Source organism: Psammomys obesus, unplaced genomic scaffold (genome assembly GCF_907164565.1).
Source record: "Psammomys obesus unplaced genomic scaffold, mPsaObe1.curated_primary_1811, whole genome shotgun sequence".
NCBI classification, from domain to species: Eukaryota; Metazoa; Chordata; class Mammalia; order Rodentia; family Muridae; genus Psammomys; species Psammomys obesus.
The window spans coordinates 1582242-1607825 of NW_026592890.1; the positions used below are offsets into that span (position 1 = coordinate 1582242).

Below are 25584 nucleotides of genomic sequence, written 5' to 3' on the forward strand. Positions count from 1 at the left end.
GCCATCTTTTTTCTTACACACACACACATACACACACACCTACAATTCTATATATTGTATGCTAGAGAACCTCTCTCACTTTGATCTCTGCTAACTAATCCAGTGGAGCCAGGTAGCTTCTCCAGTTTCCGGTACTCTGTTCTCCAGTTCCAGCTCTCTGTACTATTTCACTCTTGACCCTCTCTTCTCCTGACCCTGACCCACAGACTATTTCCAGCTACCCACAAGTCTCAGCACATCACCACCAGCTGGCTTTCCGGTTGCCCCTGGGATGCCTTATGCATAGAAATCTGACACCCATGTTACCTATTCACCCCAAACTCGATTTCCAATGACATTTGTCTTTCAGTGGGTGGGATCATAAAAAGGAATAAGAGATAAAACCCACAGGCAACTAAAAACTCAAGGGAGAAAAAAGAGAAATCTAGAAACCACATGACAAAGCCTCTAAGTATATAATCTTGATGTTCAATTAGGGAAACAAGGCAAGGCTGAAGAAGAGCACGGATGCCACACATGTATTTCAAAAGCATGGCGGCTGTCTTCTGCTACCTAGTTCTGCTTTGTTCATATGCATGTCTTGTTTTCACGGTGCCCTGATGAAAAGCACACAAGGCCAACGCTGATGAAATCCTGTTCGCCTCTGCTGCAGTCACGAGTGGGCACATTGTTGTTAGAGAAACATTTCTTTCATGATGAACTATAACACATTTTCAGCACAGAGCATGTTTCTCCCACCCTACCTCACCCCTCAGTTCTGAATGCTCAAGAGCATTTAAAATTTCAAGTTTAGAAATAAAACAATAACTTAGAGAGCCTCTATGTTTAGATAAGAGAACCTTTTAAAACCATATGACTTTAAGCATCAAGGATTCATTAAGTTTCTGCAGTTGAAAGTTTCTGACAAGAATAGGCCTTGGAAACAGCAAATGAACACATTTTCAGGGATGCCAATGTTGTCATGTCAGAGAAGATTCTCTTCTGTTATCTCTTGACTTTCTTGTGATGCCAAGCGTCCTCTCCACAGAGTAAGCTTATTGTCATTATTCTGAGATGAAAGGCACTTCACGGTTAGCAAGTGGTTCATTGTTGGTCCCTTTGACTGAATTCTGCAGGCAGGCAGGCCCACTCAACTTTTGGAGCCTTTCTAGTGTGACAATTGCTGATGCAACCTTAAGCCTCTTGGGTGATATTGTTCTCCAGCCAATGTCCTGTGCCCTGATCTCTGTCTTTAGAAAAGTCTGGAAGTTTACTTGAGGGATGGAGACCCTTGATAAACTACATCTGTAACACTCATGGGTACACCAGGACCTGGCCAGCCCAACACCTCGGAACTCTTGTGGCCACGGAAAGAGTGTCCCTACAGACAGTGCAGGCCCTGGTCCTGTCCTTACATGTAGACACAGGAGAACACTCCTTCCTCCCACAGCTTCCAAATGCAAACACCCTTCCTTGTGTCTTTATTTTTTAAAAATGGCGTTTTAAAATTCTTCTTAGCAGAAGAAATAATAGTAACTGTTATTATAGAACGTATTCCTGACAGAACAGCCAAGGCAGGTTCTCGTGAATTCCCTTTATAGGGAAGGGTCCATTCGAATGATGAGCGCGCTCCTGTGAGCAGGCCATGTACAAGTCTGAAAGTGCTGGCTCAGATACTGCAGTGCAGGTTCAGGCTCTCAGAACGTCTGAGAACCAATGAGTTACTTTCATTATTGCTGTGACAGACAGCTGGCAGGAGGACGTTACGGTTGGCTCACAGTCCAAGGGTGCGGTGTATTGTGACGGGAAGACATGACAGCCGTGGCTTGGGGAAGCAGGTGACACTGCTGCCACCAAAGTTAGGAAATACTCGTGAATGAATGTTGGCACTCAGCTTGCTTTCCCCTTTAAACTGGTCCCACACCTCAGCCTGGTTTAAACTCAGTCCCACACCTCAGCCTGGACAATGCTGCTACTCAGATTCAGGCAGATCTTCCATCTTCAGTTAAACAGCTTTGGAAACATCCTCATAGATGAACCTAGGCTTATGCTTCCATGACATTTTCAAATCTAATTGATTTGATGATGAGCACTACTGGTCATGTCCATCTAAGTCCCCATAACCTTTAGAGACTAACCCAGACGGCATGGGTTTTGAATTGACACGGTAAAATTTAACCTCATTAGGAGGTAATAAGGGGGGAAGTAAATTTAGGTGCCTGGGATTAGATAAGTGATTAGGGCGACACCCATGTACTTGAACACTGGTGGCTCTATGAGAAGGAAGTACAGGGACCGGAGCACACACGTAGGGCTTGCATACATGCATGCAGCTGTGCGTGCTTCTCATCACTTGCTGTATGAGGTCATGCATGGCTTCGGGTCCTGTCAGCATGAAGGACTTCATTACACATGCCTGGAGCCAGCACAGAACTTCTGTCTTTGTGGTTCACACAGCCGTGCTCTGGTGGCTTATCAACAGAAAGAATGGATGGATTCTCGGTGCCGCCAAACAGGGATGCTGGAGTACGGGAACAGCTTTGCAGCAGGGTCAGGAGCAGAGCATGGAAGAATTTGTAAACTCAGGCAGAAAGGGCAGTACTATGGGATGTTTTAGGAAGAATTCAGGCTCGGAGTCTAGACAGTTAGGAGGATTATATAAGAGAAAAAGCTAGCTGTGTTGTTACACTACTGTAGCTTCACTGTGTCATCCTCAGGCCATGCAGGGCCAAAGTTACAGAGACTGGACAGACTATCTGGTGACTTCTAAGCCTTAACACCAGCTATTTTTTATTTCACTTTTATTTTTAATTATGTGAGTGTGTGCAGGCCTGTGTGTATGCATCCATGGGTGAGTGTGTGCCTGCATGCATGCGTGTGTGTGAGCGTGTGTGTGTGTGTGTGTGTGTGTGTGTGTGTGTGTGTGTTTGTGCATACAAATGTAGTGCCCATAGAGTACAGAAGAGGGTGTAAGATCTCACGCATCTGTGAGTTATAGGCAGTTCTGGGCTGCCTGGCATGGGGGCTGGGGGTCAAACTCAGGTCCTCTGCGAAAGCAGTGCTTGCTCCCGCCTGCTGAGTCATCTCTCCCACTCCTTCCAGCCATGTTTGTACAGTGACAAAAGCCTGTTTCTATGTTGCGCATCTCTGTAGTTTATAGAGACTTGGAGACAAAATCAAGCAAAGTAGAAACAGCTGGGAAACCGCCAGCTGGGTGAGAGAAAGAATGTATGGAACAAAGGTGACACAGACACAACCTGCTGTTCCGCAAAGAGCTGTGAGTGCTGACAGGTCCGTTCCCTCAGCCCGATCACGCAAAAAGATGCTGAGAGAAACTCAGAAACGCCGACTACAAGGGCAAATTTGTTCCAAAGGCTTAATCCTTGGGCGCCATACACGGCTTGATAACCTGGGAGACTGAGATTGTATCCTCTGCTTTCTATTTATTTATTTATTTATTTATTTATTTATTTATTTATTTATTTTCTGATAATGCCATCTGTGGCCACAGGTGTGTGGCAAAAGGGCTTCAGGGACTGCAGGCCCAAGTTCAAAGTTCCGTCCTTCCACTTCTTAGCTGCACAACTTTAGCCAAGTTGCTTAACTGTTTTGTGCTCGGTTTCCCTGTCCATGAAGTGGACATTGTAATCTGTTTACCTTGTACAATTAATTAACCAATTAATGCAATTTAGTTCTTAGAATAATGCCAATTGAAACTAACAATTGGTGTCAGGTAAGATCATCCTTTTCTTCTATATGGTAGTCGTGTTGCTTAGGGACAGGGTACATCTAGGAAATAGTTTCTTGGGTGGTTTCAGTCTTGTGTGCACGCCATAAAGTATTCCTGTGCAGTCTTGAAAGCTACAGACCCATTGCCTGGGGTAGATTCCTGATGGAGTTAAGAGATGGCAGCAATGAGCTGTTCCAGGGTACTGCCAGCATGACACAGGGTGAGATCAACATTTATTTATTTTTTAAATAGGAGGGAGACATCCTAAACCAACAATAAAAAGAATATTCTGATGAGCAGTAAGCTAGAAACAGCTCCCGCGTTCAACGTCCTGAGTGAAGAAAATACTGTGAGTGAGAAGAGCGTGCTGCGCTCTTCTGCAGAAGGCTGTGCCCAGGTCTGAAACAAGGCAGCACAAACATCAGCCTCGTGCATGGAGCTGCAACACCGGGGTAGATACTGGTCGTGTCACTGAGTGATGAGGAATGTTTGGAACCCCAGCATTCCCCCAGGACCGCTGTATAAAATCCGCCCCTTGCTGAAGTGCATCTAATGAAAAGTGGGACTGTGTTTGTAGCCACCTATGTTAATCACAGCTCTGCATGTGTATACTTCCAAAGCAAGCTTTCAAGTCGCACATAATTGCTGGTGATGTAGTCAATGAGTTCACTTTTTAAACAATTAAAGGCAATGTTTTGACGTTATCAGTGATGCTTATTTTGCCTTTTTTTAAAGGGTTTATTTATTTATGTGTTTTATGGGTATGAGTACTTTTGTTCCTGTGTACATCTGCACACCAGAAGATAGCTTCAGAGTGTTGTGAGCTGCCATGTGGGTCCTGGGAATTGAACTCAGGACCTTCAGCAGAACAATAAGTGCTCTTAGCCACTGAGCCCCACTTTGCACTTTTAATGAAGCACTTCCCAACTTTAATTTTTAGTTTGCATAATTTAGTAGAACCACATTTGCCATGAGAAAGAAGCGTGGCTGTGCATGGAGCTACTGGCCCATGCACACTCCTGCCCCACCAGCATCGCCAGACCATGCTTGTATCTATCACCATCAAAGTGCTCCCACATACACAAGCCACTGTGCTCTGAGGGCCACAGGGCAGGTGAATGAATAACTAGGTTGATGACGGCTTCCTTCTGGGGCTGTTGAACATCAGCAGTCCAGGATTCGGCTCATGATCACCTCCCTTGGGAGCCACGTTTTACCAGAATCACCTCCCTTGGGAGCCACGTTTTACCAGAATCGGATTTTATGTTGTATGTGGGTGCTGGCTAGTTTCATATTGTGCACAGGCGCCATGAACGCGAACTGTCCTCGGAAGCACTCAGTGAGGTCACAGGGCTGGCTCTCTTACGTGTTACAATCTCCCACTGGTTTTTTTTTTTTTTTAAGCGATTATTTTCGAAGAGCAAGGCAAGTTATTGAAGAACTTCAATCACTTCATTTTAAATGGCTCTTTTGGAGGTAAAGAATGGGGCTCCTCCATGACTTTGCTAGCACTTGGTTCTGGGACTTTGGGGGATGGGTATTCCATTTTTCTGGCATTGATGAGCTTAGAAGAAACGGTTTGACACATGACTTTACCTTCAATCGGGATGCACACTTCACTGCTGGTGGTGCAAGCTGTGCTGTACCCGACACCAGCAAGCCTCTACAGATCAAGCGAATTCTGCCTCTCTGCTATTTCCTGAGAGAAGCAGCCATGGCCCTGAAAGCATTAGTGTCAGGAGATGGACCACAGGAATGAACGACACCCAACATGTCAAAAGTGTTTCATCGTGTCAGGTGAGACACAGTCGCTCCTGCTGGAACGGCAATGTGCATGGCTAAGTTAACTGAGCCTTTGTGTTCTGGGAACCACATAGTGTCAGGCTGCGGAGCTCATCTATTACTTAGCTCTGCTGCTCAGATCATTGGTGCCGTAGCAGGGTCTTCCCCAAGCAAGAAAACCACCGGGTAAATTCTCAGTGACAAGTTGGTTAGGTTCCTTTCCTGCTGGAACCACAGGCTTGGAGAGTCTCAGAAATAAGAGCCACCTTAGAGACAATAGAAATGTTACAAGAAAGTTGATAAATACTATCTTCATAGCCATCTCTGTGTCTGCTGAAGGACCCTTTGCCAGGCATGTTTCTCACTCAACAACTCAGGTGTTGACATCGTCATTGGCATAATAACAAGAGGAGCTTTTTGTAGTTCTAAGAACGTTTTCCTGTTTCACTAGCCTGCAAAAGTGACGTGTACCCAGTGCTTGGAATTTGGAAAATACAGAAAAAAACACCAAGAAGAACAGTCTCTCAGGTCATCCCAATTTTATCACATGAAAGTAGTCATTGTTAACATTTTGGTGAAAACCTCTAGTTAAAAAACTGATAGAAGATGGGCATGATGACACATGCTTTTAATCCCAGCGCTTGGGAGGCAGAGGCAGGTGGATCTCTATGAGTTCTAGGCCAGCCTGGTCTACATAATGAGTTTCATGACAGATAGAGCTTTAGAGACTCTGTTTTAAAAACAAAAAGAGACTCATAAAAGATGCCCAGCCACTTTAATTCCTTTTGCCACACCATCCTCTGGCCTGTTTTGACGAGCAGAATTGCTTCTAATATATATATATTTTTTTACTATTAAAATTATTTTAGTGATCTCAGATGTCCAAAGAGCTGAATCTGTTGGCAGTCATTTCTAGTTTCTTGCAAGCCCCAGTGCCACACAAGTCCTAGTGTAGCATTTTAGTGCTGGGCTGGAAGTGAGGCAGGTCTAGCTCAGGCTGAGCCACGCAGTTACCAACTGGGTGACTCAGTCAAAGATGGACCATTCGCCTCTCCGGAAACACCCCTGGTCCTCGCTTTTGTAGGCCCCGGTGCTCCAACCTCTCACAGGCTTTGTTTCCCAACAATTAAAATGTGATTTGCATGTATTTTTTGTCTTAGAAAAAATGGTTCAGTTGGTAAAGTGCATTAGGACTTGAATCTCTTCTCCAGTGTTCACAAAGAAGGCACAATAGTAAACATTCGTAGTTCCAACCCAAAGAAAGTGGGCACAAGAGTGTCTCTGGGATTCCTGGCCATTCACTCTAGCTGCAGCTTCGGCGGAAGAACCTGTCTTAGTCTCTTGTCTTAAGATTGGAAATGATCGAGCAAGACACCTGAGGTTAACCTCTGGCTTCCACACACTAATATACCTGCACACACATGCACACACACACACAAACATACACACAAACTCATGCATGTGTGGGTACAGAATTACTTTCACTATTGAATAGACTTTACTTTTGTGTGTAATGTTTGTACTATTTCCTAGAGAATCCCACAGAACACATCTTGATGGTATTCAATGCCACCCCATTCCCAGTTTTCCCAGATCAACATGCTGCTTCCACTTTGTGGTCTCTTGTTATTTTTATTTAGAAGAAACTGTCTTTCAACAGCTGCCCTGGACCCCTGGCTCTTCCAGTCTTTGTCCCATTCTTCCACAATCTTCCAACCCTTAAGTGCAGGAGTTGTGCTATAGGCCTATTAACGGGGAGCAAGCACCGCCTTCCCTAGTCAGTCAGTCGATCTCTGCATTTTGACCAGTTACGGTTTTCTACCATGATCTCTATCTACTGTTAAAAAAGCAGCTTTGATGAGGGGTGAGAGCAGCAGTTATCTGTGGGTTGAAGAACAAGTGTTTAGACATACAATGCAGTTAGATGTTGTACTGGCTTAGGAAACTGCAGTGGTGGGCTTTCCTCTTGTTTCCGTGCCCCTCCCAGCGCTGGGAGTTGACTAAACTTACAGTGCCAGTCATGGATTCCCTCCTATTGAGTGAGCTTTAAATCCAACCACATGACTGTTGGTTACTCCCAGGATATGAGTGCCATTATTACGTCTTTTGGAATCTCTTGTCATGCTGGCTGTCGTTGTGGTTCATTGGTAAACATTTGTTGTTGGATAAGACTGCTGATCGCTTTTCTTTATTCTTGGCTTGCATGCTTTCTTCTGAAACTAAGAAAGCTGGTCCTCAGTGAGGAGGCTTCCTGGTCAGAGTAATTCCTTCAAATCCCATGTCTGAATTATGTGGTGTCTTCAGCAATAGAGCCATACCTCCTGTTTTCCTAGAAAGCCCAAGCAACAGCAATATTGGTTTGGGGGTCTGTTGGGCTGCCCTGAACATCTCACAAGAAAGTTTTCCCATACCTGACACTGGTGTGTTTGTTAGATAGTCTATGCTTTTTTACTTAGGGAGCATTGTCGCCTTAATTTGCATAACTTCAACTAAATGGAATGTATGTGTTTGTTTAGTTGTCATATATATTTATATATGTGAATAAATTTGTGTAATTTTTAGCAGCTGTGAAATAACATGATTCCCCGCAGAGTTTTCAGACATCCTCAGGGTTCCCTGTGCTTCCATGTTCCTTCTCCTCTGCCCTGCCAGCCACCTTCCTCCCCACTTTCCTCTTGTATAACAACTATGTCCCACTTTGTGTTTTAGGACAGATTGGGTTCGCACACACAAAATATTGAGGAGCAAGTAAAGAGTGTCCCCACATCCCTTCTGCCTCCCCACTTTGTCTTTTCTCATGATCAGCATCTTGTATTGGGGTGCATTTCCAACCACAGGACTCAGTTACCATCGTCACCCCAAGACATTGGTGCTCTGTGTCGTGTGGCCTTGAGCAAGCATTTCTTCTTATTATAGAGTGGTTTTCCTGCCCTCCATCCTCCTCCTCTTCCCCACCCTCCCTGCTTGTACCTATCTGTTGTGTCACCCCAGTTTTGTCTAGTCTAGGTTGCCTTGTGTTTGGAAAAACTCAGTTGCCTTTTCACATCAACTATTTTTTTCCTCTGTACTGGTCACTTCAGGGCTTTACAATGTCTTTTTATGGCTTGGTAGTTCATGTTTTGTTAGCCTTGAATAATATTCCTTCTCTGAATATACCACAGTTTGGCCATTCACCAACTAAAGGAAAATGTGGTTGCTTGCAAGTACTCATAATTGTCGGTAAAGCTGCTACAAATCTGTGTGCAAAAATTGTGTGTGGATATAAATTTCTATTTCTGTTGTTGATGCTGAGATGTGTGATTAATAGATCCTTTGATAAGAGTTGGTTATGCTTTGTTAGAACTTGACAAAATGCCTTCCAAAGTAGCAGTAACATTTTTACGACACAAGCTATGGATGTGTGTTTCTGTGGCTCCATATCCTTGTCAGCATTTTCTTTTTTAAATTTTTTATTTTTTTCTTCACAATTTATGCATATATATCCCAGCTCAATCCACCTCCCTCAACTCCCCCAGTCCCACCCTCCCTCCCTCCCTCTTCCTCTCATTCCCTTTCCCTAGTCCACTAAAATAGTTCTCCACTATTGTCATCTGCCCTTAGCTTGGGCAGGACTGCCTGGATCCTCTTCCTCTGAGGCCTGGCAAGGCTGCATCATCAGCATTTTCTATTGTCACTATTCTGAAGGTTAGCCATTCTAAGAGATATATTTTATTAGTGTTTTAACTTACAATTTCCTAAGTTGATATGATGCTAACCATCTTTTTACATGCCCAGTTGCTGTCTGTAGCTCTTCCTTGGTGAGATGCATGTTAATATTCCCCGTTTATTTTTAAATTAGGCGGTTTTTATGGTTGAGTTTGAGCAGCTTTTTATATAATTTGGAAAAGTCTTTTTTTGGATGAGTCTTTTGTAAAGATATTCTTCTCTCTTTCTCAGTTTTTGGCAAGTGGTAGATTTAACCTGCCTTCCGCTGAAGCCAGGTTCTCTGGAAGGGGTTACCTGAAACTAGCAGACAAGGAAGCAGGAAAATGAGGGTGCCTGGGTGCTGCTCTCCCACGGCCATTCTTGCCTTAACCAAAGAAGAACGAACGACCCAACAGAGTTTAAATGTGAGGGTTCACAAGAGGCTAACTTTGTCTGTCTGCCTGTCTGTCTGTCTGTCTGTCTGTCTGTCTATCTATCTATCTATCTATCTATCTATCTATCTATCTATCATCTGTCTATTTATCATCTTTCTAGACACTTTTATTATCAATTACACTACTTTAGTGAGGTCAGAAGGAACCCTGTGAAACACTGTTACCGCACACCTCGCCAGCACATGAACCTGTGCTCCTCCCAAAGCACCCATATGGTGGGTGCTGTGGAATTTGAACTATGAAGCACGAAGTAGCCAAGACCGTCATAGCATATCTCTTGGTTCAGGCCATCAGGAACTGAATTTCCAACCTGACTCTTCTTGATCATTTTTCTCCTTAGAAGTCTAATGTGGATGGTCATCTGTGCTGAGGCTGCTGATCTTGCAAAATCAATTAATCCCAAACATAACAGCTTAAAAAATGTTTGGTCATGAATTTTTGAAGGATGATGATAGAATGGTTTGTGACATCAGCAAAATGTCTGGGGACTCAGGTGAGAAGCCTCAAGTAGGGACTCTGAGGGTTGTTCAGGGACATCACCTTGAGGGCTCTTTATTGAGGCGCTAGTCACTAATGCTGGCTGTTGTCTAGGACGTAGACAACAGCTGGCTGTTGTCTAGGACAACGTAGTTGATGCAGGGCATCAACTTGGATACTGCTGGTTGTCCATTCCACATGGGGCCTTTTATGCAGTGACAAACATTCCTGATACAAGTGATAGAAATGGTCCCCAAAGCAGCTACTAAGGCAAAAGCTACATGGTCTTTTATGACATATGCTTGGATGATATGAGGGCCATTTCCAGCCTATTCCATTGGCTACATGCAAGTCAGATGGACTTATAGGTGGTCTTGAGTCACCTGATATGGATGCCAGGAACTGAACGTAGGCCCTCTGCAAAAGCAGTGTACACTCTTAGCTACAGAACCATCTCACCAGGTCCCAGACTGTGTCTTCTACCGCCCGTGTGTTTGAAACTTCTACTTTTTGACCCCAGAAGGGGACTATGGGACTGCATGAAGAACAGAAAACTCAGAACCCAGGATGTCTCCTAGTGTTGCAGATGTGACCGGCAGAAGCAAAACCCCATGCCAAATACATACCAACAGCAATTTGGTACTGAGAGATTTGAACCAGGATCTTGTCTGTTGTGAAAGATTAAATCAGGGATTTCAAATATAGTCGATTACATGACTCCATTTGAACGCAGAAGCCCACATGTCCTACTTTACCCCACGCTGATTCCATGAGCTTGTCAGTATCTCCATTGGAAGTCATTAAGAGATCTAGCTTCTGAGTCAGCATGGATGTGTCGGTGTGCAACGTCCTTACCTTCAAGAACATCTAGTACATTTCAATAAAAATTACCCCAAATTGACAGATATGTCTGAATCAGACCTGTGGGGCTTAATGCCCATTGGTGCCAAGAACTCACTTGTGGGATAGAGGAGTCCCAAGTGAAGAGGGCCACCTGTTCCCGGGTTGGGTTCTGGCAGGGGCATGCATTTTTCAGTTCTCACTCCCTCTGTGACTCCATACAGAAGGAATTGCCCACCCATGTCATGTGGGGTGCAGTAGCGTAACAGTATGCATGTAAGTAAAACCTGGGTCCTGAGACTGCTCTTCACCTTGCAGGGACATAACTGCTGATCTGGAAAAGGCTGGATGTTTCCCATCAGTGGACACATTTCCCAAAGCAATATTCTTCTTCTTTTTTTTTTTTTTTTGGCTAAGCATAAAAATGTTAATTGAGTTCCTGAATGGCATAAAGCGATCTCTTTGATATCCTCCGTGATGCTGAGTCTTTGAGTCATCACAAACAAAGCATTTCAATGTTCTGGGCTTGCCCTTTCTGCTTCAATTTGTTCTTTGGACGCACTGGCTGCTATGAAGTATGTCAGTATTCAGAATGAATAGTAAGTGTGACAGCAGATGACTAAATGTCTCTAGAATCAAAATTGTGGCTTCTATTACAAAGAATAGCAATACTGGCATTTGGGGAGAAAAAGGATTCTGAGTAAATCATTCTTTCTAAGGCTTAGAATAAAGCAAATGTCAACGAGACGGCGGTACACTGAACACTTTTCCGGCGTTGTCCTGTCTAAGCATGAGGAAACAGAGAATACTTTTTGAATTATACTAGAAGAGGACACTTACTGTAACAGAGAGATGCCACACTGTGTAGGACGAAACACTCAGATGTGTAGAATAATATTAAGTCCACAAACAGGTTCATGTTTGAGAGATTGTGAAATACTTACATGTGTCTCTTTTCCTGTATTTCTGGGCATACAAACTCTTTTTTTTTTTTTTTTTTTTACTGTTAATACTTTTTATTTTATTTTATTTTATTAATTACACTTTATTCACTTTGTATCCCCCCATAAGTCCTTCCCTCCTTCCCTCCCGGTCCTACCTTCCTTCCCCCTTCTTCACTCATGCCTTTCCCCAAGTCCACTGATAAGGGAGGACCTCCTCTCCTTCCTTCTGATCTTAATCTATCAGATCTCATCAGGAGTGGCTGCATTGTCATCTTCTGTGGCCTGGTAAGGCTGCTCCCCCCTTAGGGGGAGGTGATCAAAGAAGTGGGAAATAGTAAGATCTGGAGAGGACAGGAACTCCACAGGGGGAGCAACAGAACCAGAAATTTGAACACAGGGGTCTTCCCAGAGACTCATACTCCAACCAAGTACCAGGCATGGAGATAACCTAGAACCCCTGCACAGATGTAGTCCATGGCAGTTTAGTGTCCAAGTGGGCATACAACTCCTAAAGCCCTTGAAAACTCTGACGTGATAGTGTCTTTCTGTGCTGAGCAGCCAGCCCCTAGGTGGCAGCATGGTGTAGTTGCCCCTGCAAAGGGCTTGGTTAAAGTCGGAGGCCTATTTGATCACCAGTGCTCAATGATTTAATCAGTCATTCTTTTTAAAAATATATTTATTTTTTATTATTTAAATTTTTTTGGTTATTACAATTTATTCCCTTTGTATCCCAGCTGTAGCCATCTCCCTCATTCCCTCCCAATCCCCTCTTCCTCCCTCTTCTCTTTTCATGCCTCCTCCCTTCCATCTGACCCTAGTCTATCAGGTTAGGACTGTCTGCATTGTTTTCCTTTCTGGCCTGGTAAGGCTGCCCCCCACTCCCACTCAAGGGGAGGTGATCAAAGAGCCAGCCACTGAGTTCATGTCAGAGACAGTCCCTGTTCCCATCACTAGGGAGCCCATTTGGAGAATAAGTTGCCATGGGCTACATTTGTGCAGGAGTTCTAGGATATCTCTATGCATGGGCCTTGGTTGGAATAGCACTCTCTGAAAAGACGCCTGGGCCCAAATTGTTTGGTTCTGTTGTTCTCCTTTTGGGGCTCCTGTCCCCTCTAGGTTTTTCTGTCTCCCCCTTCTTTCATAAGATTCCCTGCACTCTGCCCAAAATTTGGCTATGAGTCTCAGCATCTGCTTTAATACCCTGCTGGGTAGTCTTTCACAGGCCCTCGGTGGTAGGCTCCTGTCCTGTTCCCTGTTTTCTTCCTCTTTTGATGTCTATCCCATTTGCTTTTCTGAATGAGGCTTGAGCATCTTATCCAGGATCCTCCTTCTTGCTTAGCTTCTTTAGATGTACAGATTTTAGTATGTTTATCCTATATTATATGTCTAATATTCACTTATAAGTGAGTATATACCATGTGTGTATTAATGCTTCTGGGATACCTCACTCAGGATGATCTTTTCTAGTTCCTACCATCTGACAGAGGGCTAATATCCAGAATATATAAAGAACTCAAGAAGTTAAACAGCAACAAATCAAGTAATCCAAGTTAAAAATGGGGTACAGAGCTAAACAGAGAATTCTCAATAGAGGAATATTGAATGGCAGAGAAACACTTAAATAAATGCTCAACATTCTTACCTATCAGAGAAATGCAAATCAAGACAACCCTGAGATTTCACCTTATACCCTTCAGAATGGCTAAGATAAAAAACTCAAATGACAACACCTGCTCGAAAGGATGTGGAGAAAGGGAAACCCTCCTCCACTGGAAGGGTGGAAATGTAAACTTGTACAACCACTTTGGAAAGCAATCTGACACTTTCTCAGGCAATTAGGAATAGTGCTTCCTCGAGATCTAGCTATACCACTCCTAGGAATATTTCCAAAAGATGCTCAAGTACACAGCAAGGACATTGCCCAGCCATGTTTGCGGCAGCTTTATTCGTAATAGCCAGAATCTCGAAACAACCCAGATGTCCCTCAATTGAGGAATGGATACAGAAACTGTGGTGCATTTACACAATGGAGTACTACTCAGCAACTAAAAACAAGGAAATAATCAATCATCCTTAAACAGCAAAGCCTATTCCCAAACCCCAAAGGCTACGGTTTCGAGCGGCTGAGAATATGGAGGTGGAAAGGGTATACCACACGGCAACGGGGCATGACGGCACCACCACCCTCCCTGGGCATCTCTTCGTCTCCACGTCTTGCTTCATTCTTTGTAAGAGACAGGAATGAACGTTTCCCTGAGAGACATGGGCCACTTGAGGTCATTAATCAAACCAAAGTGAGGAGAGGGGTGTGCGAGCCCCAGCTGTTGGTAAGCTAATCGGAAACGCAGAAAGAACAACAATGTGGAACTGACACTGAGGGAGGTGATAAACAGGTCTGGGGGCTGCGCGCTTTGCCGGGGGATGCTCTGCTACCTCCAGAAGGAGGGCTTTAGGAAGAAGTTAGGTCAGATGACAGGAAGTGGTTTCTCCTGGGGAGCCGCTTGATGGCAGCTGAAGAGACTCTCCCACACCATCTAGAGTCATAGAAATCAGCTGTGCTGGTTGCTGAGGCATGAGAAAGGGGAAAACAGTGTCAAGTTCAGTTTCGTAGTCTTCTGTTACGCAGTCTTCCAGGGACTCAGGGAAAAAATGAAGATTCTGCCATTTAAATGAGTTGTTTCCTACGACTTAGCTCTATTCTAACAACCACGACTGGGAAAGAGGGAAAGGAGAGGCAGGGCGCACCTTGCCCAGGAACTCCATCGAGAAGACACCTTAGACTTGCAGTGTGATGATAGGACACTTTTTGAAGAACACTGTTGTCAAGATTTTGTCTTTCAGTGGTCAAAAGTTGTCATGCGATTCATCATTCTGGCTGTGCAGGAGTAACCAATGCAGCCTCGTCAACACATATCAGTCAGACTCGGCCCTTGGCTCAATACTGTTAGACTTTAATGGAGCCTGGACAACTGTTGCCTCTTATAAAACTTCACAGGAGATTTCAAGATAGTCATGATTTGAAAATAAATCAGTGTGCTTTCATAACTTACACAAAAGAGAAATTACACTGAACTCACTTACAATGAAATGCTATCCCTATAGACTCCAGGGCAAATATACAAGACTTGGCAAAAGTTTTTTGTTTGTTTGTTTGTTTGTTAAGTGTTTAAATGCTGTCATCATGAGGTATACTTGGAAATAAACACAGCCTGAAGCTTTCTACCCAAGAAATGACAAATGAGAAACAGATATGGAAACCAGAATAAGACACTGAAAAGTTAACCAGAGCTTATTTTCATATGATAAAAGGAGGGAAATAAATCAGTGTAGTAATAATACATCATGAAAAACAAGATTGTTTTAAGAAAAAAAATATAGAAAACAAACAAACAAATGGTTTTTCAACCCAATTGAGACTTATCAAGGGGTCTATTTCTGTAAAGATGAAGACATGTGCCAGGAGACAGGTTACACAGCATCCCAACATCCCACTACGGTACAGGCAATCAGTCTCCCAAACTACAAAAGGCTTAAGAGAGCAGATTCTTTGACTAAGCAATGGAGAAAAGATGATGGATTGGAAAAAAGAAGCAACAATGCTGTAACGCGATCCCGGAGAGTTTAGGAGATTGAGCCAATGTGAAGATTTAAAGACAAGAATCCCTAAAGAACTCCTGGGTTTACTGTCCAGGGAATGGATTTTTTTCCAACCTTGCAAAGTTGTTTATGAATGCATAAGCGTCAGGAGCACACTATTTTATCAGTGGATGGGTTTTGTCATCATTGGCTCTAATTTTCATTAGAAGAGTGAACCTTGCCTCTATTCGTACTTCCAGCTTTGCCATAGCTGTAGTATCCACTCAGTAACACTGAAACCAACTCCAGCGAATGCACGGCTAAGGCCTTACGTGGCACCCCCAGGCGAAGGGGAACAGCAAATGTTCTTTTGAAAATTAAATGTTTTAAATTTATGAAACTCTTACACCTGTGTGTAACATATTTTGATCATATTCAAGCCCCATCACCCCTCACAGTCTTCCGTTTTCTCTCGACACCTTCTTTTCCCCCAACAGTCCTCCTCTTACTTGAATGTCTTTTTTAAATGACCCACTGAGTTTAGTTAGTGTTGTTTACATGGGTGTGGGTGTGAAGTTACTGGACAAGGGCAGCTTGCTCATGGCTACACAACTAAAGAGAACTGGCCACCCCTGCCACCCTCAGGAGCCGCTAAGCACCAATAGCTCTTCAGGTAGGGGTGGAGCATCACAAGGCCCTGTCCCAGTGAGGAACTTCTTAATGACCTTTTTTCCCCTATAAACTCATCTGATACTATGTGTTTTCAACGACATTTAAGACCGGTGTGTGTGTGTATGTGTGTGTGTGTGTGTGTGTGTGTGTGTGTGTGTGTGTGTAGCTGAGGATCATATTCAAGGTCTTAAACTTGGTAGTCAAATGTTCTTCAAGTGAGCCCCAGCTGTCCTTTCAAAACTTTCCACTTCAAATTTGTATTTGTAGTATATCCTTTCAACAGTACTTTCAGAGGTGGACAGCTCGGGGAGGAAAACAGTGCCTGGAACTGTCTGACCTGCACTATGGAGGACATCTGAGTAGCCGTTCCTACTAGGGTGACAGTGGCGGCGGCCATGTTGCTGCCTGCTACAACTGTCTGTATTGTTTGCTTTGCTGAAATAAAACAGCGCAACCAAGGCAGCTTCTAGGGTTAGGGTTCCAGACGAGGGTCCATGCTGACAGAGACAGCAGGTGGGCAAGCATGGTGGCTGGAGAGAACTCACACCTTAAGCCACAAACAGGGATCAAAGAGGGTGAATTTGCACATCGTTTTCGAAACCTCAAAGTCCGCCCCACATACTTCCTTAAGCAAGACCACACCCCCTAACCCTCCTCCAACAGGACCACCAACTAGGAAACACATAATCAATGCCAGAGACTTACAGGGGGTGTTTATGGGGGTGGGGGTGGGTGGAAACCAACAGGCTGACCAAAGACTGCATCAGGACTAGGACTACCCCTAGAAAGAATGGCAATGGTTGGCCAGGCAGAGAGCCAACAGGGACTAATGACATCATGGTCTGCTTCTAAGGCACGAGTGAGGGGAGACAGGGGTTGTGAGACACATTTCTGCAGTAAACCTCCGTGTGCTGATGTATCACTTAGTCTTCCAAGAACACTGCGACTTCCTTCCCATCTGAGCTGAGTAAGTCTCCTGGTTCAGGTGACTTACATGTCTGGGCTTAATATTCTTTACCATCTTTTCCCTTTGAATCATTCCTGCTCTTTTTTGTTTGTTTATTTTTAATCAAGTTGCTATAGATTGAAGAGCCTTCCCAAGGTCAGCTACTACATCATTCCTTTTGGAAGGGGAAAAAAAAAGCCCAATTAAGATTGCCTGGCTGGAAGAGTTTGCCCTCCAGCAGCTGGTGTGCCTGCCATTTCAGCAAGATGAGCCAGCCCAACAGAGGCCAGTGTCAGGACAGGACAGGAGTCCAGTGTTTGCCTCAGCTTCCTCCTGGACACAGCCAGGGATGGGCATGCTCTGTCTTCCTCTAACTTCTAGAAGATTGCATGGGGGCAGGGAGAAGCTGGGAAATAGAAAAGGTATTCCCGTGAGGCACAAATGAAAAGAGGACCCGAAAGAGTGTTGCAGTAGAACAAGGGGATAGCTGTGGTCACGTGAGCCTGAGAGACAGCTAGATCATGTCAAGGTCTAGGCAGCCCTGGTAGAGTAGTCCTGTAATCCTGGCTGCTCAGAAGCTGGAATCAGGAGGTTCCCAGGTGAAGGTCTGCCTAGACAGCAGAGTAAATATGAGGCTGGTCTGGGCAGCTAGTGAAGTCTTGAGAAAAAGTGTGAGGCTAGAGGGCTGCAGGTACAGTTCACTAGCAGAGTGTTGCCTGGCATGTGGTGTACTAAGTTCAGTCCCCAGGGTCTCTCTCTCTCTCTCACACACACACACACACACACGTGCATGTACAGACACATATGCATGCACACACATGCACACAGACACACACGCATGCACTCACACACACAGCCTCTTACACTTGAGGGTGTCCTTATGGTGTCTCTGTCATTCACTCTTACACCACATTTCCTACACAATCTTCCTGTTTCTCCCACTGGTAGCCGAAGATGTTCAAGCCTGCCAACTGTGCTTCAAGACAAGCACCCCCCCTCCATTGTTGGGATTTGACACAGGCTAAGGTGGCTAACACCTGTCCTGTTTGGTCTCTCTGAAGGCCCCTACTCCACACACTGGTTCCTGGCTTCTGGAAGAAGTAGTGTGATGTCTACGTGGCCGAAGCCACCTGAGACACAGAACAGCAGCTTTGTTCTGCTCATGCTTATTAAGAGTGGTTGCCAGAGCACCTGAAGCATTCTGGGAATCTGGGTGGCTTTTGTCTCTCAAACAGCTCCTTGAGGGCAACAGGCTGCAAACAGGGACTGTGTTTTGCCAGGAAAGTCCAAAAGAATGGTGGCGGCTGTTGTCAATTACTGGCGTTTCATCAGGACTACATTTTTACTTCAGCGTCTATTTGCACAGCTAGGAAGCACATGCTGACAAGGATGGGCTGATAAGCTGAGCTCGTGCCAAAGCAGGACTAGAAAAACAGGCTTCCTCAAAGAGATGTTCTCCATTCTCTCTTCATGGGCAGAACCTTTTGCTAAAATATTAACTCTTCAAAGGAAATAAAACTTGGAATCCCTGTCAGATAACATAGTGATGTATACAGCCAGTTCTCAATAGGTGGATAAAGGAACCCAGACAAGCACACGCTTTGTGGGAGAACCCAGAGCTGACAGCCCCCACAGAAAACTTGGCTTGTTGAGTCAGAGTAGCGTGTCTATTTATTGCATTGGGAAACACACACACACACACACACACACACACACACACACACAAACTGTGTTGGCCCTGAGGTCGGCTGAAGCACAGCATGAGTGTGTTCTGTCACACCGTGCACGTGGAGAGAAAAGCAATGTGTGGGGGCTACCTCCCTTGACAAGAACCCCCACGCTATTAGGTGGTTGGTTCTGAGGTTTTCATGAACAAGAAAGGGGTCACTGCGGAATGAAACCAATACCCTGGTCACAACAGAGAGGGAAGTGGGTTGATATTTCATCACTCAGCTTGGACCAACTCGGCTTTGGGGGCTGAACATGTTGTAAGGACATTCATCCTGTGGTAAGGAGATGAGAGGGTGATGTGGGTGATGAGACAGAGGATATGTCCCAGAGACAGAGCCGTGGGGAGCCCAGCTGAGGTCGGTGCCAACCCCAGGTCAGCAAGGCTCACCACCTTGCCACCTGCAACTTCCAAACCATGGCCCCAACATGCTTCATTTTCTGACGGACTCTCTCTTTCTTTGTCACCAGTCTGCATGAAAATTAGGCAGAGCATAAGCCAGGGATCTCTCTGTCTTTATAAAGCAGATCTTAAAAACGTGCTGGTTGACAATCTCACTCTGGAAGCATAGAATGTAAACGTTTTTAGGAAAACACATGTGTATATATATATATATATATATATATATATGTGTGTGTGTGTGTGTGTGTGTGTGTGTGTATTTTATCAGTTTTGTAGTTAATGAATATTCACTACAGTAATGCTGAAGTGATAAAAACATTTAAAGTAAAACTTTAACACTAGCAATACCTGGGAATAAGGAGCAAGACCTAACAGGGAAGTACACAATACGGGCTACAGAGCTCTGCTAATGCCTGTTTCTCAGGCCGTGGATAGGGTTTTTTATTCTTCAAAAATGATGTATATGGGGTTTGAAGAGATGGCTCAGAGATTAAGTGCACTCACTGCTCTTCCAAAGGTCCTGAGTTCAATTCCCAGCAACCACATGATGGCCCACAACCATCTATAATGAGATCTGGTGCCCTCTTCTGGCGAGCATGTGTACACACAGGCAGAACACTGTGTAAATAATAAATAAATCTTTAAAAAAAAATGATGTGTATGAAACATACTCTTTTTTGAGCAAGAAAAATTTTAACAGGTTCAAATGACTTTTTTTTAAATCTATGAGCTTATGAATAAGAACACAATTCCGATGGCCTCTGAGATGCACCATGGTTTCCTCTCAGGTGTCAACCCTCACTGTTTGTCTGCGGCTTTTTGAAACAGCGTCTTTCAAATGTCACATGTCATAGTGCCTGGGGGGAGGGGGCTGAAGAGGGGCCTGATGAAATGCAGAATGTTGTTAGTTTCTTATTCTAGTGGCGAGGGACGCCCGCAGCTTCAGAATACAGAAGAACTTACCGTGCTAACCCGGTGGTGAGCTGCAGAATGAGTGTGACTCCGGCCGTCACAATGGTGGGAGATGCTCACGCACACCCACACGCTGCTGGTTATTGGCGTGCTTACAATAGTAGATGTTCCGGGTGAGGGCGAGTGGCTTTGTTTGCCCGGAACAAGGCAAGAAGGGGATTTTCTGGGCATCTGAGGTGTTCCATATTTTGATCTAGATGACAGCTCTGTAAGTTGAAAGATTTGTAAACGCCCTCCAGCCACACCTTATTGAATTAGACCTCCACTAGAGGGAGATGAAATAAGCTGCAATGTAAGTGAAGAGGAGGTAGTGAGTTGTGGGTTGGGGGGACTCGGCAGTCGGCACATGCCTCTGGACTTGGCCCACAGCACTGACGATAATCAGCAGTGGGTCCTACCAGAAGGGCTTGACACCCCAACATGCACCACAGACCTGAGCATCACTTCCGTTTGCGAGTGTTCATGCAGGTCTCTCACACACAGCTACTGGGGAGCAGTGTAAGAGCTGCCACCAACAGTTCAGCCGAGTTGGACTAAGTCGTGTCAGATTGCAGGAGAATGGTGGACTCTCCAGTCTACCCTGGCCAGACCACAATGAAATGGCTAGGGAACATATGGCAAGGATGTACATCATTTAAGTGATTTCCAAAAGGTCCCCAGTTTTTGTTCCTGGTAATCCTTGTCGCCTTCACAATTTTAAAAAGGTATCTCTTTAGGACTGTATATTTTCTCTGTAACCTAAAAATTTCTGATTAAAGAATGATGTGTGTGTGTGTGTGTGTGTGTGTGTGTGTGTGTGTGTGTGTGTGTTTAAAGAATGAACGAGGGCTAATTTTAAAATGTGGATAGTGAGGCTTGAAGAAATGGCTCAGGGGATAAGATCACTGGCTGCTCTTCCAGGGGTCCTGAGTTCAATTCCCAGCACCCACATAGTGGCTCACAACCATTTTTGATTCTTTCTTCTGATGTGCATAAAGACAGACACTCATATATACGTGATAAATGAATGAATCTTTTTTTAAAAAATGTAGATAGTGAGCGGTTCAAGCTACAGGTAAGTGTCCAGTATTTAGTGGCCAGAGAATAAGGTGCATGTTCCAAGCTGGGACATAATCCACCAAGATAAACAAGAGCACATGGACATTTAAGATAACAGTGGATCAAAAAGAGAAAGGATGGCTCTTGCCTTATGATTTACAAACACTTTCATTCTTGAGCCCCTGACTGCTTGGGTTTCTGTGCAGTATCTGCTGTGGAGCAAAGCACTGACTAGTGCCAGAAGCTTCATGATTCTATGTGAGATCCACAATCACCAAAGCTTTGGGCCAGTCTTGTTCTGCTGTTTTCCTTGTTTTAAACATGGCTATTTTCTACTCTGGGCAATTACTACTGTTTACTGTTCCTCAGTAAACAGTGTAGGCTGTCACTCGCCACAGCATCAGCTTTAAAGTCAGTGAGTGACAACACCCAGAGCCTTTAACGTGAAGGGGCCGATGTACCTGAGCAGGGGGCGATAAATGGTTATGATCTGTTCACTGGGGTGAGCAGAGGCAGGCTGACACCGCACAGCTGTGTTATCCCAACCCAAGGGTAATCCAGCATCGCGTGCACCCTGTAAGGTTAGGGTCAGGCTAGAAGAGTTTCTTTCCACCACAGACAGAAAGTTGAGCTGAAGAAAAGAAGGTTGAGAGAAGAGCCAAGAGCGCTCTGCTCCATCATGCGTTCCTTTTGTTCTCAGTGCTCCTCACCTCCTTGCCACTTCTCTTGCTCTGGGACCCAGGCTGACATCACAGCTTGTTCTGATCCTCATCACTCTTCCCACTGCAAGCGATAGGACCCCACCTCACATGATCTTAAGCAAAGGGGGAATTTGTAGTCTCGCCTGTTAGGAGGTTCACTGTGAAAGCTGCAAGGATGAGAAGAAATAGACAGAGGAAGAAGGAGCTGTGCTTGAAGCTGATGTATCTCCTCTCTGCCCTCTCCCTCCTCTTTCTCATCTCTCCCTCTCCTCCTTTGCATCCTCCTCTTTCTCTTTTCTCTTTTCCTCTCTTTTCTCTCATCTGGCTCTCCCATTTCATCTTTCACCTTGCTTTCTTCTCCCATCTCTCTTTTCTTTGCCTATTTCCCCACTCTTGTCTCCTTCATTCACTATCTCTTCATTCCTGCCTCCCTTCCTCTCTCTGTTCAACCTTTCCTGACTTCTTTCATCTTTCTTTACTTTCCTCCAATGTAAGTATCCTTTTCCTCTGTCTGTTGTTGCTAGGTCCATTTTGCTGACAGGTCTTCACAGGCAAGAAGAGCACTGTTATACTTCTTTTCCTAAATTAGTGTCCATAGAGGAGGGCTCTGATTGTCTAACTGGGTGCTGATCAGAGGAACAGAACATCATGAAGACCTCTGCCCAGCCTCTGCCCAGCTGCCTTTTGCAGGGACGGTACAAGGTCAAGAGAGGAAGCACATGCCTGGCAGGAAAAGAAGCTGTTCCCAAAGTTCTCAGACAGAGCCAGGTCACACACTATTCAGTCAAGGCCAAAATAAGTGTAGACTCCAAAACTCACCAGAAGCAGAAGCAAAACAGGTTCCACCTTGAGCAATTCCCTTCTAACCACTAAGCCAATTACTCATAACTCTTTTGAAGCTTGTAAGGGGCCTCCTGAGGGTCAGTCCCCCATCATAATCAGATGTGGAGTTGGCATGCTGGGTTCAGCCTAGTACCTGATATACCACTTGTGTTCTTTGTAGCTAGCACATCTTCCTGTCCCTCCGAAGAAGAAGCAACGGCTTCCCCTGGAGGTTGTGGTCGGCATTGAATGAACAGTTCATGTTGATGTTAGATCAACCAAAGAAGGGATGGCCAATGTTCCCGTTATGGCTGCAAGGTCAACAGTCCTTTCGAGAGAATCTTGTAGTAGACACAGGAGGCCATCATGGCTTCTTGAGGCTGGAAGATGTGTGTACCCATTAAGAATGCCACATAATCTCTTAGTGTCAGACGTGTCCACTGCATCCTCATTGCCACACAGCTGTCAGAGGAAGCTCCCTGGTCCATCAGGGCATCCTGGGGATGTGTCTGTCTCCATGACCTTGTCCTCTTTGGATCTCTCACTCTTTCTCTCTGTGTATTCAGGAGTGTACACTTTTCTGTCCAGCACCTTGAAGTCTCTGGAAGAGAGGGACCACATCCACCGAGTCCTGGACAAAATCACAGACACTTTGATCCACCTGATGGCCAAAGCTGGCCTGACTCTGCAGCAACAGCATCGTCGCCTAGCCCAGTTCCTCCTCATTCTTTCCCACATCCGGCACATGAGGTGAGACAGCCTTGGGTCCCACAGTCAGCTAAAAGATGCTGACCCAACCAGCTCTGTTGTCACAGCCAAAGCAGGACAGGCTGTTGACTAAGTAGGCAAAGTACCTTTGGGGAAAATGTCAAATTCAGAGGCTAGAGGAGGACAGAAGAAGGAGCACAGAACTGGCCTGGAGCATTGGGCAAGCATTAGAGGAAGGGATGTACTGATGGCAATGCTCAAAGAGAGTCAGTGAGCAGAAGCCGTCACTCCAAGCATCAGGCACATCTGTTATGTCTCTGGAGTTACTTCCTACTGGCCTATACCAGGAAATACCAAGTGAAAGAGTCCTGGGCTCAAAACAAAACAAAAACTCATGCAGAGTTAACGCTGATACATCCGAAGCCTTCTTGTCACCTCCTTTGCCCTTCCTCTGATTCAAGCCACCGCTAGTCATCTCTACACCAACCTAAAATTTTTCTTAATTTAATCTTTTTTATTGCATCCCTTTATAGCAGAGCGCTCACTTTGAAATAAAAACGAGATCATGCCATCTCTCTTAAAATTTTCCAGTTTTTTTTTTCTGTTCAACAAAAGTATGTCACTCTTTGTTTTGTTGGTGGTATTCCTTGTGATACAGCCCTTCTTAACTATTTTTCTGGTACTCTTTCATAATTGAAGCCATGTCGTAGTGGCTATTCTTCAAGTCGTGTGTGCATTCCCATTGCTGGCTACAGGCAGACTGGTGTCCTTAGAGGTCTCTGCTGGGCTCATTTCTACCTCTGTGACACAGCTAGGAGGCATGCATCAAGCCCCAGGCAGGTGACACCATTCTTCTGGCTTAAGTCAGACATATTCTAGCATGAGCAGAAGCGCAAGAAAGCGAGCCCACTGAAGCAAGAGCATCTTAATGCTTCGAATGTGTCATGTCTAGCTATGTTTCCTCATCCAAGCAATTCAAGGTGCTAAGTCCCAAATTCTAGATAGTGGACCCCAAGTAGGTGATACATCCACGGGACACATGCCCAGTCCTTCTCTCTCTTCTGCTGGTGTCCTAGAGAACAGCTCGGAAGACCATGCCGCGGCCAGAATACTTGGCTGAGAGAGTGACTTTCCTGGGAGGAAAACATGATGACTTATAACCATTGGGGCTTTATAGAAACCACAGAACCCCCTGTGAGTGTTTTCAGTTGATAGGGGTCCATGACTCTACAAATCCGTTGTGTGCTTGGCTTATCGGTATTAGCAATAAATACCAGCTGTGGCTGACTGTACCAACAATGTATTGCAGAGGGTGGCATGACAGAGAGCTCTACAGTCATAAAATATGAACAAGAGGTGAGTATTTTACTCAAAGGTCGAGTCCCTCTCCACGCTCTCTGTGTCGTTCATGCACACACATATGCCTGTACAAATGCTGTTTTTGTACAGATCAGTTTCCTGCAGTCAATCCGAATCATAGAATTCTTGTTTTGCTAGCTTGGCCCTAATCATGTGTTAGGGCTATAATCTAAATAATTCAATACCAAATTTCATCAGACTGTAAATGTAGGAGAAAGACAGTGGCAGGGCCAGAGCACTTAAGAGCACCTTAAAGTAAAAGGCAAAACACAAACAAAATAACACCTAAACATGTGCCTGAGGTTGGATTTCAGCTGATGGTTCTCATGTGGCTTTGTGGCATTGCTCACACCTGGGCCGGCTTGGTACTATCACTGGTTAAATGTTATTAGGACATTCGCTTGTTCTGCCTGTTAATGATGCCCACTGCTGTCGTCTACTTCATTTCATTCTAATTTTGGTTGTTTTGAGTTAAGTTCTCACTGTACCATTGAGGCTAGCCTAGAAAACACCATATAACCTAGGCTAGCCTTGAATTAAAAATCCTTACACCATCCCACTTCCGAGCAGAAGGATTACAGATGTGCTCCATCACACCCAGGCACATTTAAAAAAAAATCAAGCTTTCCAAGAGTTGTGGTTACCTGCCTTTGCAGCCTGCTTGGCTGAGTGGGCAAAGAGAAACAAGGAAACAAAAAGAAAGAAAGAAAGAAAGAAAGAAAGAAAGAAAGAAAGAAAGAAAGAAAGAAAGAAAGAAAGAAAGAAAGA

At 44.7% G+C, this 25584-nt stretch overlaps 1 protein-coding gene across 5 annotated transcripts in view; it reads left to right on the forward strand.

Annotated features, from left to right (window-relative positions):
* Esr1 (estrogen receptor 1) overlaps window positions 1-25584 on the forward strand; it is a 364727-nt gene that overhangs the window by 333806 nt on the left and 5337 nt on the right. For 4 of the 5 annotated variants that reach the window (XM_055616067.1, XM_055616066.1, XM_055616068.1 and 1 more), the window contains one exon: window positions 23316-23499. In XM_055616067.1, the coding sequence (XP_055472042.1) occupies window positions 23316-23499 (184 nt within the window). Of the gene's footprint in view, window positions 1-3961; window positions 4278-23315; window positions 23500-25584 lie in introns of those variants that run through there. The other variant, XM_055616070.1, reaches the window with a different exon arrangement.